This window comes from Oreochromis niloticus, linkage group LG16 (assembly GCF_001858045.2).
Source record: "Oreochromis niloticus isolate F11D_XX linkage group LG16, O_niloticus_UMD_NMBU, whole genome shotgun sequence".
Classification (NCBI taxonomy): domain Eukaryota; kingdom Metazoa; phylum Chordata; class Actinopteri; order Cichliformes; family Cichlidae; genus Oreochromis; species Oreochromis niloticus.
Window position 1 is genome coordinate 3,524,223 of NC_031987.2, and position 15,883 is coordinate 3,540,105.

General features: G+C 41.5%; 1 protein-coding gene across 2 annotated transcripts in view; it reads right to left on the minus strand.

Moving 5' to 3' along the window:
* Positions 1-4,936: 4,936 nt before the first annotated feature.
* Positions 4,937-15,883, minus strand: part of ube2f (ubiquitin-conjugating enzyme E2F (putative)) — a 54,042-nt gene continuing 43,095 nt past the window's right edge. For both annotated transcript variants that reach the window (XM_019353218.2, XM_003443286.5), the window contains one exon: positions 4,937-8,650. In XM_019353218.2, coding sequence (XP_019208763.1) covers positions 8,600-8,650 — 51 coding nt within the window. In that variant the 3' untranslated portion in view covers positions 4,937-8,599. The remainder of the gene's footprint in view (positions 8,651-15,883) is intronic.

Sequence of the window (15,883 nt, forward strand, 5' to 3'; positions counted from 1 at the left end):
TCCACTTGCAAGTTGGTCAGTGAATACGACAGTGGTTTCCAAATGGTTGCTAACCGGTTTCTAGACCTGTGTGTGACTGGGACCGAAATCACCATGGTAACTAATGCTGAACACATAACCTACTCCAGAGCTTAGGCTTAGGTTTAGGTTTTAAATGCCCTGTTTTTATTTACAATGAGCTTATATTAAATACATTTTCTGCTTAAGATGTTCAGTGTCCTGTTCTGTTTGTATATGTGTTTTTTCTTTCTGCTGTTACAACCAAATTTCCCCCTGAGGGCCAATCAAGGATGATTCTATTCTATTCTACATGCAACTTGTAAATTCACAACATACTAAAATCTGTGCATGAAAAGCAGCTGAAAAACTGTAGCAGCACAACCTGATTGCATCACGTTATCACTGGAATTTAAATGTATTCAGGTAGAAATACAGAAAATGTTTTTCACACTTGCTGGGACTGCCGCTGATAGATCGCAGATTGGAAAACTGATCAGTTACATTTGTAAGCTATATATCATTCATGCACTCGAGCCATCAACAAACGAAAGTGTTTTCCACATCTCCTTCATCAGCCTGTTGGAGAGTATAAGCAGTGAACATGCTGAAATGTGCCAAAGGTTTCAAAGCCCCGATGTTCAGCTGTCACGTTTGAAATAAACAGCAGCTAAGGAAAACTAAGCACACCCTTAATGTTTCTATATTAAGGAGGAGGGAAAGTAACAGCCAGATGATTGATTAACTGAGTCACAGTTTGCTAATCTAAAGTTCATAACACGACTCACCTGAAATGCTGCGGTGGGACTTTAAGGAAGGGCGTCCATAAACAAGTCAACCAGAAAATCACTTCAAGTTATTATTGTTGAAGCTATAATAACCTATAGCTTTAGCAATAATAAAGCTATAGGTTATTATTGGAAATAAAAATGGAGAAAATTGACGGCGTACTTCAATTTTCAGTCAGCGCTTCTGCATTTGGGCCTAACCCTGATACACTGTAAGAGTTCGTGTTTTGCAGTCGTTGTATGTACCCAGTTTTAGGTGAAGGGAAAAACTGCACTTTCATTTCTGTTCGTCAGAGCCAGATGTTCGTAATGTTAACTGACTCAACACCAATCGGCAGCCATGGCTATCCTAACATTCAGGAGGCTCTGTGCATATTTTCATAAAAGGGATGTTTGACAAATCATTTGAACTAACAGACTGTGCGCATGCTCCATGAACAGGCCACGGAGAGTGATGACGAGTATTTTTTAAAATACACCAAAAAAGTAACACTGGTTATTGGTTTACCAGATATCATTGATTTTACCACTGAAGCCACCGTCAGTGTCTCTGCTCCGACAAAACAGAACTGTGTTGTGAAAACTCACGTGATAACTAATGAATACTAATAGGTCACATAGTCGGGGTGTTAATGGGTGTCACGGCCGGTCTGTGCCACAGAGACTTTTTACTTGAGTTTTCCTCACAGTGCTCCAGCCCAGTGCTGAAATTTTGTTCAGAACCAGTGAGCGGTAAATAGCTGAAGAAATGAGATACAGCTTGGAAACAGCTAGAAGCAGCGAGCGTGGCCGACGAGCGGAAGTTTGCACGCAGCTGAGTGATGGAAAGACAGAGAAGCAGCAGAGAAATAAGCAGCTGACACCGAACGCCCACCAGGTCACCAACGCAAACGCACAGAGATGGACAGAGAAAACAAACACGCACAACACTCACATTTACAGAGAATTAAGAAACAAAGAAAATGACACAACTCTGACATCTCTTAATCTCCAGCGTCGGTGCTGACTGACATTAGCAATAACCTGCAATTTTCTCCCCGCACTCGAGTGTGTCCGCACTGACCTGCCTTCCATATTTAGACAAAACTTTTACTCTGCTGCACGTAATGTGCTGCAGATGCTGCAGACAGCCAGAAAAATGAGAAGGCAAAAAAACAAAAAGTAAAAAATAATGGTACTGCCACTGAAAGGGGAGAAAAATGATATTTTGTTCTGTAACAGCCACCATAAGATAACCTGATGTGCATGTCAGCAGGAAGTGAGAGAGCGCGCATAGGTAGATAATGATCCTGTTCAGACTGTTCTTCAGTGAGTGCCTAAAAATAAAAACCACTGGGAATTGCTCTGATGTAACCCCTGAACCTCCCGTGCCCTTCAGCGAATGCACACACAGGAAACTCACACTGGATGCTGATGGGCGCAAATACAATTTACATCCTCTGATTATCTTGTCTGCTACACTGGCTTCACTGCACATCTTGGGATCGGATCGCTGCATCTGTTGTTGCTGTTTGGAAGAGGGGGGAAAGAGGAGAGATGTGAAGTAATTGTGTGTGTGGGTGAGAGATGCCGGGAGATGAGGAGGAAAAGAGGGGATATCAAACTTCAGCTCTGACAGGATTTTCAGTTTAGATAAACATGAGCGCCCGTGGCTTCACGCGTGAATTACTTCAGACACACAAGCGTGACATATGAGGACGAACGCTTGGTTTAATTGTTGATTATCCGACAAAGTTTTTTTTTTTTTTTTTTAATTCTTCAGCGCTGGTTTTAACTAGAAATGGAGCAGTTGTTAGGTAATATGTAATGCCCTTAAAACTACAGCTTCTGCTCAGGCAGTGAGGTTCAATTACATAACAAGCAACAGCATCACTCAGCTGAAAAGCCACAGAGTAAAAGACAAATTAATTCAAAAGTACCTAACATCATTTAACGCTACAATGTACCACAGGGACACTGGTGATAATCATGAATTATCTGGATCTGGAGTGAATGCATGCAGTTTAATCCTCTAAGTTATCTATAATCTTTAAAAGTAGAGTAACTGCACAAATGATTTCTGATTTGGTATTTCATTTCACATGTAGTGTACATTTATATCAATATATATTTTCCTATACAGCACAGTTGATTAACCAAGTTGGTATTCTTTTATGACTCATTTCCTCATAAAATGTTAGGTATTTAAATTTAATTCAACATAATTTTATTTATATAGAACTAAATCACAGTATCAGGTAATGTTATCAGGTAAAGACCCTACAATAATAATAAAACAGAGAAAACCGCAGCGATCAGACGACCTCCCTATGAGCACTTGGTGAAAGTGGGAATGAAAAACTCCTATTTAACAGGAATCTCTGGGTTGAAGGGAGGAAGACAGGACAAAAGATGCACTGTGGAGGCGATAAATAATAATGAATGAAACTGAATTATAATTAGTACAGTTAAGTTGCATTATAGGATAGTTTAGTCAGACAGTACTTAGTAATACTTTATTCTTGATTTGATGCACACGCTTTACTACATTTTACATACACGATAGGCTACACAGTCATTGGACATTTTATTAGGTACACCTTGCTTGCAGAGTGAACCCATCATCATTAATTAAACCAGTTTGATATGAGTTCACTTTGTGACTTTATCCTGTAATCAGCCATTAGATGACAGGTACGCTGTGGTCATACACAATGCACATGGTCAGCAATGATGCTCAGTTGGTACTAAAGGACCCCAAAGTGTGCAAAGTAAATATTTCCCCATACCACCAGCCTGAACTGTGGATGTAAGACAGGATGGAGCGGTGCTTTTATGGTGTTCTGACCTAACTGTGATCCTGCCATCCGAATGTCGCAGCAAAAATTGATGAGCCTGTACAAATTGTAGCCTCAGCTTCCTGTTCTTAGCTGACAGGAGCGGCACCTGGTGCGATCCTCTGCTGCTGTAGCCCATCTGTTGAAGGTTTGATGTACCTTGGTGGTAATGAGCAGTTATTTGAGTTACTGTTGCCTTCCTATCAGCTCGAAGCAGGCTGACCATCATCCTCTGACCTCTGGCATCAACAAGGCATTTTCTCCCAGAGAACTGCTGCTCGCTGGACTTTACCACCACTGCGTTGAGTTAAAGTGTTCAGTGAGTGTGATTTGAATAGGAATCAGACCAACCAATCACTGGAGCCCATTAATCTCCACATGGTTTCAAGTTCCCCATTAATTTTTTTTTGCATTATTTATTTAGTATTTATTTATTTACAGTCGGCTATTTAAGGATATGGAAACATCTGCTTAAAGATAATTGAGCGTGGTTGGAGAGGACTCTATTGGTTAGATTATATTCAGGCTGAACAGTCACTGTAGGTGAGCGGGGCCTGGAATACCCAAGGAACTGGAGAAATATGATTTATAGCACTCAGCCTTCTCATTATTTGGTTGAGGCTGTCAGCTGTCACTGCACACACAGGAAATCCACGAGGCTGCATAGCCACAGGGCACGGGAACAGTGCGACTGTGCATCCTCCAAAACCCGGCATAATGACAGGCTGTGGGGATGACTGACAGACGTCAGCACTGTCTGCCTCCCTTTTCCACCCAAGTCAAAGCTTTGAAAGGCTGACGGTTGTGTGCTGAAGGTACACTTCATGTGCATGTATGCACAAATGTGTAAGAAGCAAATGTACAGAAGGAAAAAAGCAGCAAACACAAATACATTTAATATTTTTTGTAAACACTCAAAAAATTTTGTTACTCCTTTTATTCATTTACTCCACATTTTTATTTAAAGCACCTTTCAATGCTTTTTTTCTTCTTCAAATTGCATATTTGTAAAGTGAAGAATCACTTGCGATACCTGTGATACCCACTCGCAGGTTTTATCTCACCTTAGAGCTTCCTTTATTTCCAGACATGCTCAGTTTGGGTTAGCCTGATAACAGAACTACAACCACAGAATGGGCGATACACAGAAGCAATTATGTACACATATAATTACTTTGTTAATGGTCAGCCTCAAGCAGCCACTTAACTAGTGTCACAGTCAATGGTTGGAGACAGCAGCGCGGCAGCAGTTAAAATAATTATTCTTCGTGAAGTGACACAGACACAGCACACGTCACCGAACGCTCGATCAACACAAGAAACAAGACACATTAGTTTCATTTATATACTCTTTAATATACCTTAAAAAAATGGATATACAATCTGAGAAAGAAAATGTCGAGGATCTGAAGAAGAACAGATTGTTAATCTCGTTCCTCTGGCCCTGGAGTTAAACTGAAGCAAAGACATTTCCAGAGAAACATCCGAAAAAGAGGAGGAAACAAACCAAAATTACCTCCAACACCACAAACTGCCAAACTAAAGGACACCGATAACAAGATCTCCAACAGCAAGCAAAAGTTTTATTAAGGCCAAGAAAAAGCACTGAGTGTTGGGCTGAGGCAAAAACTACTGTGACAATTTGTTGCCAATTAATGAACTTTAAGGACAGAAGAAGCGTAAGGTAGCCAGATTTGGGACTGCTTTCACTTTTTTTTTTTAAACTCCTGGGTCTTTTATTTTGGCAGTCAGATGTTTGTGTTGTTCTGTTTGTTAAGAAAATAAAAATGATCTGAGCTGATGAATCCAGATTTTATAAAAGAAGGGAAAGAGGAAACCAGAGCATGCTAACAAGTCACATCGTCTTCACAGGTCACACTGTAACTGCCCACACACACACACACACACACACACACACACAGACACACTCCAGAAACACAAACTGTCATTTTTGTTAATCTTACACGCACACTTCCTACACAAAACTTCAATCTTCTGCCTCTACATTTCTACATCCTCGGTAAACTGCATCACTCGCACAGAGACTTTTTCCTCATGCAGACGTGAAAACAAAGCTGAACGGGTGAAAACAGGCGATGCTTGCAGACTCAAACCGGAGGCACAGCGACAGCCAGGGCCGGGCAACAGCCACTCACAGACATATGCACTCTGACACATAAAAACACAATCACTAGCCAAAACCCACAGCAGCAGAGGTTCATGGAGACATTATCTGGTTAGTCCAGAATTCCTAGCGGCCATCCCACAAAGCATAATCTGCTCCAGTCAACCGAGAGGCGCCAATACAGTTTAACTAGTTAACTAGCACTCGAGGTAGCAATTTAATCCAGTGTCAAACATGCCAACTGCCTCAAGAGCGTTTCCCACCAAATCTGTGCAGTTTTTTTTCCTCCTCACTTTTCCCAGTTTTGACTGTGACCACGCCTGCAGAGCTCCACACATTAGACCCCGACCCAGGGTAAGGTTTACGCCACTGCTGCTCTAAATTCAAAGTATTAGTTTCTGTAATGCTTAATCGTGCAGTACGCACAAGATCTTTAATCAAAATTAGATTTTTAAATGGTAAAATACAATTATTATGATCCCTGAAATTTTAATTTCCTGTTTCACAAAAATGCTAAAAAAAGAAAATCACAATTATTATTTTTTTTTATTAAGATGCCAAATTACAAATTACATTTTTGCCGTTGAAGGTTACTTCTCAGAGAAGTCCCGTGCTGCGGCTCAAATTCACGGATAAAATGTAAAATCAGTTTGTTTCTGCAAAGAAAAAAAAACACATTTTTGACAGAATTCTCAAATATTTGTGATTTCTGTTTTTATGACAGTTGTTCTAATAGCTTTGTTAAGTACTGCACTTTGATAGATTTCATGGATGTCCAGAACGACGCCTTCCTGCCGTCTCTAACAGATCTAAAGCCACTCACATTAGCTAGCTGGTTAGCTAGTAATCCTGCTAGCATGTCAGATTACTCACCATCTTGCCATCTGTTTTCATGCAATCTGGAAACCCGCCTGCTGATGCAGCTGCTTGAACCAGCATCCAACTCTTCTGGGCTTCTGATGTACCCAGTGGAGATATATTTGGGCCAAGGGTTCATATTCTTTTGGCCAGTTATGGTTTACACCTGCCTGCAACTACAGCCTGCTCACCGATCAGATCAACTCTGACTACAAGCAATAACAGCAGACTCTGCACGTCTGTATGCAGATGTCATTTACAGAGTGGTCTTTATGAACCTCTGCTATTGTTTTCTTCACACACATTCAGATAGTGAAATCATACAGTCCGCTTACAGAGGAGGAGAGACTGGAATAGTGTCGTTTTTAGAAAGACACTGTGAGCTCGGAAATCTCCCTCAGGGAGCAGAACGAGGGGGTTTGTGCAGATCAGTCAAAAACCTCAATTATCGGTTTGGCTCAGCATTGAACAGTAACTATAAAATAAAACAATGACTGAGTTTAAAAGTTGTAAGGCTGTTTTCGCACCTACTGATCTTCACTGGAGACATTTTCACACATGAACTCTGGAGAATGTCAGGACTGTCTGGTGGGATGGGGACACGCAGCACACGGCGGGGGGGGGGCTACGATACACTCTGCAGCTACCAGAGCAGGCAGGAGGGAGTGCTTGCTGTGAATTCACCTGACAGTCACCTGTGCTTCTCTCAGCTCACTTTAAAGATCATTGAAAGGTGGCTGCACGTCTCTCAATAATCTTTGGAAAGGTTCAGAGCTGCAGGGCACGTGGATGGTGACGAAGAACGAACTTGAGTCATTTTAAGTGTTGCTTACGTACATCCAGGAGTTCATTTGGAGTCGTGTTTAAGATTTCCTCCAACTTTTCTGTTGCCAGGTTCTTTACCGTGTTTAGCACTTTGTTGCTTAGTGCTGTTAACAGACTCAGGCTTACGTCATCATTCCTTTAAAACCAGTCGTTGTTTCGCTTACATGAAGAGCCAGCGTGCCAGAAGTTTTGACTGTACCATTTTAACCTCTCCATCTGCAACACAGAAGTTCACATGTGCGCTCACCTGTGCTCTGTGTGTGTGTGTCTGTGTGTGTGTGTGTGTAACAGAGACGGATGAAGTAAAAAAGACAAAGAAGTGAAGGGGGCAGTGGTGCAGAGACAAGAGATGAAGCTGAAAACTGAACAGTGCATTTGGCTGTTTTTGTGGCAGTATTTTATGTCACTGGAACTGAAAACACACAGCTGTGTCTGCGTGCATGTGTGTGTGCACGCGTGTGTGTACACATGCAGAGAGAATGACAACAAAATGAGTCAGTGTGGTCATTCACATGCTGTCTAGTGGGGCTGGGGGCTGCAGGCTTTCCAACTTTCAACCAATGTGTGTTTTTCATGTGCTCACCTTTTACTGCATGGTGTGACTGTGTGTGTGTGTGTGTGTGTGTGTGTGCATGTTTGTGAACTCACATGCATTTTCGCTTTAGCGACACAAACATGGCAGGCACTGGAACAGAGAACCGACAGTAACAGATAATCTTTCTCTTGAGTCATCAAATTTAAAAATAGCCAAACATGACTTCTTGTCTTCTTCAGTTAAACATCACATCCAATTCGATCGCCATGCGGCTCGTTTCCGACGGGCCCGTCAGCGGCGTGACATCATTCGTGTGTCTTGCCATAACAGACAGACAGTGTGGTCACTGTAACACTCGACCGATTAACTAAAGCGTTATTTTCTCGTGTATGCAAGTCCTCTCTTAAACGTGTGACTTTTTTTTTTCTTTTTTTAAAAAATTTCATTCCTGCGATGTGAAGTTTATTGCAACTGGGTGAACAGAAGAGGCGGGGCGTTGCCAGAGCTGTGGTGTCGAGAGGAAGGGGAGTGGTACAAGTCAAAGAGTCAGCTGCTGATTCACACATGTGGGAGGGGAGTTGGCCGAGAGAAGCAGAGGCAAGGTAGAGCAGTTTGGTTAGTTGGTGCAGGCTGCAGGGGATCACCAATGCTTCTATCATCTGGCGTAATGCTTGATGTAATCTTGAACCTTATTCCGAAAGTCCTCCTAAGGACAGAGAAGGTAAGGAGAAGAAACGAGTTAGATGGGAAAACTAGAAGTAACAATGTTGCTGTGTTGCTTTTCCCCCATTTAAAACCAAAAATGGCTAAAAAGCACATAAACACAGATCTAACTGAAGATATTTTAATGCAACTTTTTAGGTCGCTATGCTAGTTTTGGACATGGGACTAGGCAAATCTGAGGGGACACTGCACACATGTGCCGCCACAAAACTCAAGTGTCATTCAATCTGAATTTTACTACACTGAAAACATGCAAATGACTTTTGGCAGATGCAATTAATTTCTTGTTGTACAGTAATGTTATCCTATAAATGCAACATAGATAGGAGTACAGTATGATGCATAAACACGGTTAAACAAGCAACAACAAAAGATAAATAACAGTCTCTGTTACAAAACTACAATATTAATTTCATCAAATATTACATCTCTTGTAACTATGTATTATGCACAGTATCAGTCCTATGCAGATGTTACACTGCAAGTAAATGTACGTAAAATTGACAAGCACAAAACCCCAAAACAAAAAGAAAAACGTTTATATTCTTACATCTGCTTGTTTAAAAATGAAATGCTTCTTTAAAAACTAGGTTTCACATTTTTCTCATGTGCCTGAGACGTGGAGCGCTTCACATCTTGATAATAATGACGTCTGTTTCGAGTCGACATTCCTTGCCCATATTCCTTCTGGTCCTTTGTGCCTTCTTCCTTCCTTACCATGTTTTTTTTCCCCCTTTACTCGATCATGCCCCTTCAGGTTATGCTTGACATCATTCCACCCCCACCCACCATGCACGAATCCTATAAACTCCCCTCTGTCGCTCCTTTGACTCATATCTCCTGGTGGCATCTGGTCCAACCAAGCTGTGTGTGACCTCTACTCTCCATCCTCTGGTTTTTTCTCTCCTCCTCTGCTACCCGCTAGTTTTAGTCACTGTTTAAGTTTTCCATCCTTTACAACAGTTTGACTTTTCTTGCCAACATCCTTTTTATTTTAACTTCTTTTTTCTCCCATTATTCCTTTAAACATTGTTTCAATTCAATTTTATTCAAATAGCTTATACTTCCTTTACATTGTAGAGTAAAAACCTTATAATATTACAGAGAAAAATCTTTCAGCAAGCACTTTGTGACAGTCCAAAGACATTACAAGACACACACACGTACACACACACACACACACACACACACACGCACACACACACACACACACACACACACACACGTACACACACACACACACTTTGAGGCTACAGGCTATTAATTTGAGCTGCAGCAGCTTTGCTCTGTTGTGAAAAGGTTTTCTTTATTTGGTCTACACAAGAAAATGCAAGGCCAGGCAAAACTCTTCTGTTAGCTACACACATTATAAATCATAGAAAGTGCTGTAACTGAGGGCGCTGCTCACATATAACAACAAAACAGGGGACATTCTTTACTAGTATTAATGATGATGCAGGTATGACTCTGTGCACAGATTGCTAGCATTTCCCAAGTATGCGGATGTGGGGTAGAAGTTAGGCCCCCCCAAAAAAACAGTTTAATCTGACTTTGCTTAGGCCTTAAATAGCAGGTTAACCCTACTCTGTTTATTTAAACTATGTGCTACACGCTCACATGGTCTTCTGCTGAATGTATTTTGAGTAAATGATCTTTTTCCCAAAGAACAGCACAAAAATCACTCAGCACAGATGGATTTAATCCATGTCTGCTTTCATCTGGTCATTTTGTTTTGCTATAAATATTTAGCTAGCTTATTTGTGACTAGATTAATACTTGTGCACCCTTGGTTCCTAAGCAGCCTCGTCTATCCACCCACTTCTTAAGTCATTTGCCTCTGCTTTTTTTTTTTTTTTTTTTTTTTTAAACCCATCCACCACCACAGGGTCCTGCCCTTGTCACCGAGTCCCCCTCTTGTCCAACCTTTCACATAAATGTGCCTTGCATTGACAACAACGCTCCGATTTATGCGTCAGGTCGAGCAGTTTGTTGGTTACGCACACATTTCTCTGAGGTTGCTGGGGTACGAACAAGAAATGGAGAGCATGAGAAAATAAAGGGTGAAGGGACAGAGACAGTCTGTGCACAAACAGGGGAGACACGCATAAATGCTGAAAAGTTGCCAGCAACCATAAAAGAATTGATGACAGCGGTCTGAGAATTGGTCCATGGAGGGATGATGGATCAGCTATTCTCTGTTGAGAGATTACTCCCTTAAGACTTTAATGAATGCAAGAAGAGGAATGAGCACAGTGTGCTGGAGTCTGGGTACCCAAACTGCTTGTTTCTAAGTGAACCTACTATTTCTGTTTATTATATAGATATATATAGATCAGACCGTACTGACTAACATACTCAGCCAGTCACACTGCTTGGCTTGTGATCCCAGCTTAAAAAAAGCAAAGAGAGCTGCTGAGAATGGACAAGACTACAGTAAAAATGGTGAAACTGAAGAGATACAACTAGAGATGCACAAATCAATCAGCCAGGGATCAGAATCACCCTCGATTGGTGAACATCCGAAACGTGTCTGTTTCATGTATTATTTTGCATGAAACGTTGACATTTTCTTGGACTTTAAATGAGTTACAGTTATTAGAAAGAAAACTGGAACCGGCAAAACACACTGAGCCAAGAGGAAATTGGAATGGGCCAAATATATTTCAAAGCTGCCATTACAAAGGTGCAACTTGAAGAATTACTGCACAATAATTATAAACAACTTTTTCTTTTCCATTTATTAAATTTGAACAGCTTGATCCAGGCTTCATTAAGTATACCTAATCAACTACTTGTTAACACAATTATTTAATCAGCCAGTCCCATGGCACTAATTCAGCACACTGACGCATGTAGACACGGTCAAGACGGCCTGCTGAGGTTCAAACCAAAGAGCAGAAGAAAAGTGATTCACATGATGTTGAAGGTGACATGGTTGTTGATGCCAAATGGGCTGATCTGAGTATTCCAGAAACTCCTGACCTGCTGGGATTTTCCCACACAGCCATCACTGGTGTTTACAGAGAATGGTCTGAACAAGGGAAAATATCCAGTTTGCAGCTGTTTACTGGTAGAGACCAGAGGAGAAGAGCTGGACTGCTTCAGGCTAATATGAAGGCAAGAGTAACTCAAAGTAATACTCATTACAACTAAGGTGTACAACCTGATGAGTGGAGGTCACAATGAACTCACGATGAGCTTTGTCCTGAAAGATGGGTACACTGAGGTCATAAAGGGATGGACATGGTCAGTAACAGCACTCGGACAGGCTGTGGTGCTTAAGAGCAGGTCCGACTGTACAGGATGCCAAACCTTGAAGCAGATGGGCCACAACAGCAGAAGACCTCACTGGTCAGCTAAGCTAAGCTTGGATGATGGGGCCAGAATTTGGTGTAAATAACATTAAAGCATTGATCTATTCTGTTTCACTTGAACTGTTGGGGCTGGCAGTAGAGGTGAAATCCTGTGGGGGATATTTTATTTACAGTGGTCCCTCGATATAATGCAGTTCACCTTTCGCAGCCTCACTGTTTTGCTGGATTTTTGTCTGCAATTTTGCATAGTTTTTTTTTTTTTTTAAATTTTAAACAGTGCATTGTGTTCTGCGTCCTGATCGACTGTAGATCATAGTCAATCTCCTCCGTGCCGTGTCTCCCGTACTGTACAGAATGCGTTCAGCTTGTCAAATTTACATAAATCTTCAGTCACGAGCAGCGTGACTCTGAAGTGCTGTACTGTATGTACGTTTTCTCCCCAATAAAAACAACAATGTTGACGAAACATTTTGCACTGTCACAAAAAGTTGGACTTCTGGACCTGCTAAAGGAAGGCAGAAGTTACCGTATTTGTCAGATTATAAGGCACATTAAGCAAAACAAAACAGTAAGATGAATCAAACTTTACTCAACTCATTCTTCTTGCTTCCTCTACTTCCGTATCATTGATTCATTAATGTTGAGTTCTCTGGCAGCTGCTCTATTCCCACGTTCTGAACCTGAAAACAGGGTTTGATCTTTGGTTTCATTCTATAATACTGGACTTATTTTTCTACGAAGGTTTGAACTTTGAGAGAAAAGTGTGAAAATGTTCATGCCTGTCTGAGAAAAGTGTATAAAGTGTGTAGTGAGGGGTTTTACAGCCTTAAAACATCTATAATAACTGTAAAAAATAAAGATGGCTACTTCGCGGATTTCACCTATTGCGGGTTATTTTTAGAACGTAACTCCAGCGATAAACGAGGGACCACGGTACACACTTTAGGCCCCTTAGGTGGGCTGTGGTGTTTAAACGCTGGCCAGCTGGTACTGACCACGTCCATCCCTTTATGACCTCAGTGTACCCATCTTTCAGGACAAAGCTCATCGTGAGTTCATTGTGACCTCCGCAATCAGCAGATCTAATAGCGCACCTTTGGGATGTGGTGGAATAGAAGGTTTGCATCATTGATGAGCAGCTAACAGCAGCTGTGTGACGTCACTGTGTCAGTATCATCTCAAAATCTCAGAGGAATGTTTCCAGCATCTTGCTGAATCTGTACCACAAAGAATTCAGACAGTTCTGAAGGAAAAAGGATGGGGCAAACTCTGTACTGTAAGGTATACTTAATGAAGTGGCCAGTGACGCATGTATAGACATTAGTATGTCAATCTACCCAGGAACCGCCGACAGAATTCACTAAAGGCTGAAAATGTTACGCTCACAGTTCTCTCTGACTTCTGTTATAATAAAAACCTGCCCATGACACTTAGTGGCTCTTCTTCCTCATTTGGCAGGTGACGTGACATCACAGAGGGGATTAAAAAAAGGCAGATATGTGGTGACAAAATTACACATTAACTGTGGAAGTAAACACAGACAGAGTGCACACAGATTATAAATTACAAACTCTTTGTCAACTGGGTCCAATTAAGATGTCAACACAGATTAGGAAGTTTCTCAGTGGAAGAATAAGAAAACAAAAAAAATCTTACTTAAGCTATCACACAAATAGGAGGAGAAACAAGATAAGAGCAACAACTCTATTAAAGACGACTCACAAAAATGGTATGGGTACATTTACATACTTTGACCATATACGTTTCTCTTCCTTTGTTCTCGATTTTTCTCTTACAGCAGAAAATTGGCTGGACTGCAAATGACTCTGAGATTCATTAGATTTAATATTACAAGTGAACTCTGCAGTCGATTAAAAACTTTGTTGGTCCGGAGCTTACTTTTCTTGGCTCTGTTTCACCTAGAGAAAGCAATTAACTCTGTTCCTCCAGTGATCTGCACAGGTACTCAAAATATGTACCACCATCAGTGGGAGGGGAATGTAAATTAAACCCCGTGGGTTCAAATGGTTGGTTTAAAATCTGCTAACATATAAAAACTGAGCAACTGAGAGCCTCAGGATATATCAGGTAAGCAGACTATGAAGGGAAAATATGTCAAAGTGAGGAGCGATGTGAAAAACGTAAAGTAAAGAAAGGACAGCAAACAGAGATGACATGCATCGAATTAGCCAACTGTTCCCAGTCGTCTTTTTAAACATGTAAAAAAATAGGTTAAAAAAACTGCAAAGAAGGAAGAAAAGCAGAATGAAGAACCAGGCATGTGTTAAAATCATGCTCCAAGCTTCTGTAGTGAATCCACTTGTGTGCACTAATCAAGGATTTCAGTACCCTCGATCATTCTTTGCTGCATGTAAATGTGATTTGATATCTCGCTGGTATAACCTGGAAGTGTGAAATAAACTCCCAGGTATCCCCCTCTCTCTCTCTGCACCTACTCAGCTCAGCTGAAACTTAATTAGCACTGCAGCGGGTGAATAGCTCTGCATTAATTGAGTGCATGGAGTGCTATACTGATGCCACAGCCTTTTGTTTGAAAAACCTATACTGGAGGTGTCGCTATGCAAAAGCAACTCTGCTACAGTCTGAAAGGAGGAGGTGGAGGCTCTGGCCGCTCACGATGGATGACATCGTGGCTCATGCAGCACTGAACTCGTCACCACTCTGGATTCCCTCGGCTTTTTCACCTTAAGAAAGGCCACACTGCTCGTTATACAACTGCTGCTTTGACTTTAAAATATGGAGCCAAGCTGTGCCTCACTTTACTTTCCAGTGACTGTTTTCTGATTATTTGCACAAACATTCTTTGCTTCCACTTCAGCCACAGCTCAGTGTCTACAGGCAGGGCCTACGCTTTGTCTGGCCACTGCGGACGCACCGTCTTTTTAGATGACAACAGATCGAGTTAAAGACCTTAATAGACTGCTTTACATCACATGCTTGTTAAGTCAGCACCTGGTCTGACTAAACACAGACAGCAGCAGAGAGCAGTCTGATGCTGTTGTCGTTCACTGCCTGGCTGCCACTGCAGAGCTCTGACACTAAACTGACAGAACAGGTACACAACATAATAAGGTGACTGGAGCTGCTGAAGGCTCTGACAGTGTGCTTGTTAACCCGTGTCAGAGCCTCCAGTGTGAATCCAAAGGACAGTCTCCCCTGTAAGACTTTGGGACTGGACATTAAACCCCCCCCAGTAAACCTCGTCTGTTGTGTACGTCGATGGCACAAAATGAGTGGACTGTTCACTGTTATAGAAATTGTTGGGGTATTATTTTGGGATCCTGTTCTACACCACACACTCCCACATGCACTCATATCCCCAACTTCCTGTACTGTGGACTGAAAGACAGTGAGAAATCGTGTCTATACATGGAAATCACTTGCAAGCTAAATCCATCAGTCATTCAGTTCTTTATATGTTGAGACAGCTATTTTATCTTTTTACCGTTTCTGTGGTACGCTTTGACAAATTTAGGGAATACCTTATTACACATTAGATACAGGGGCAATAACATCTGCTCAAGCCTGCTGGGAAGGTACCAATAATTCAGTACATTTAGTGGGTTACAAAGTAGAAAAATGTTAGTATTTTATAAACAAGAAGTGAACACTGCTTCTTTTAAGAGAGACTCAAGAATAAACAACCTTGATACGTGGTCTCCTTTTGTGCTTTAACGAGACCCTGTGGGTCATTCATGGACAGAAAGCTGATGAGGAGAAGAGAAGCCCGATCGAGATGCAGCAAAAGGTGAGAGAGTGTGTGTCTGTACTTGACACGTCTGACTATTGACTGAAGAAGCAAAGCCACTCGAGAGACCCAAGAGTGAGCATCTGGGAGAGTTAGAGAGAGTTAGTCTCTTTAATTGGTCAGTAACAATAAA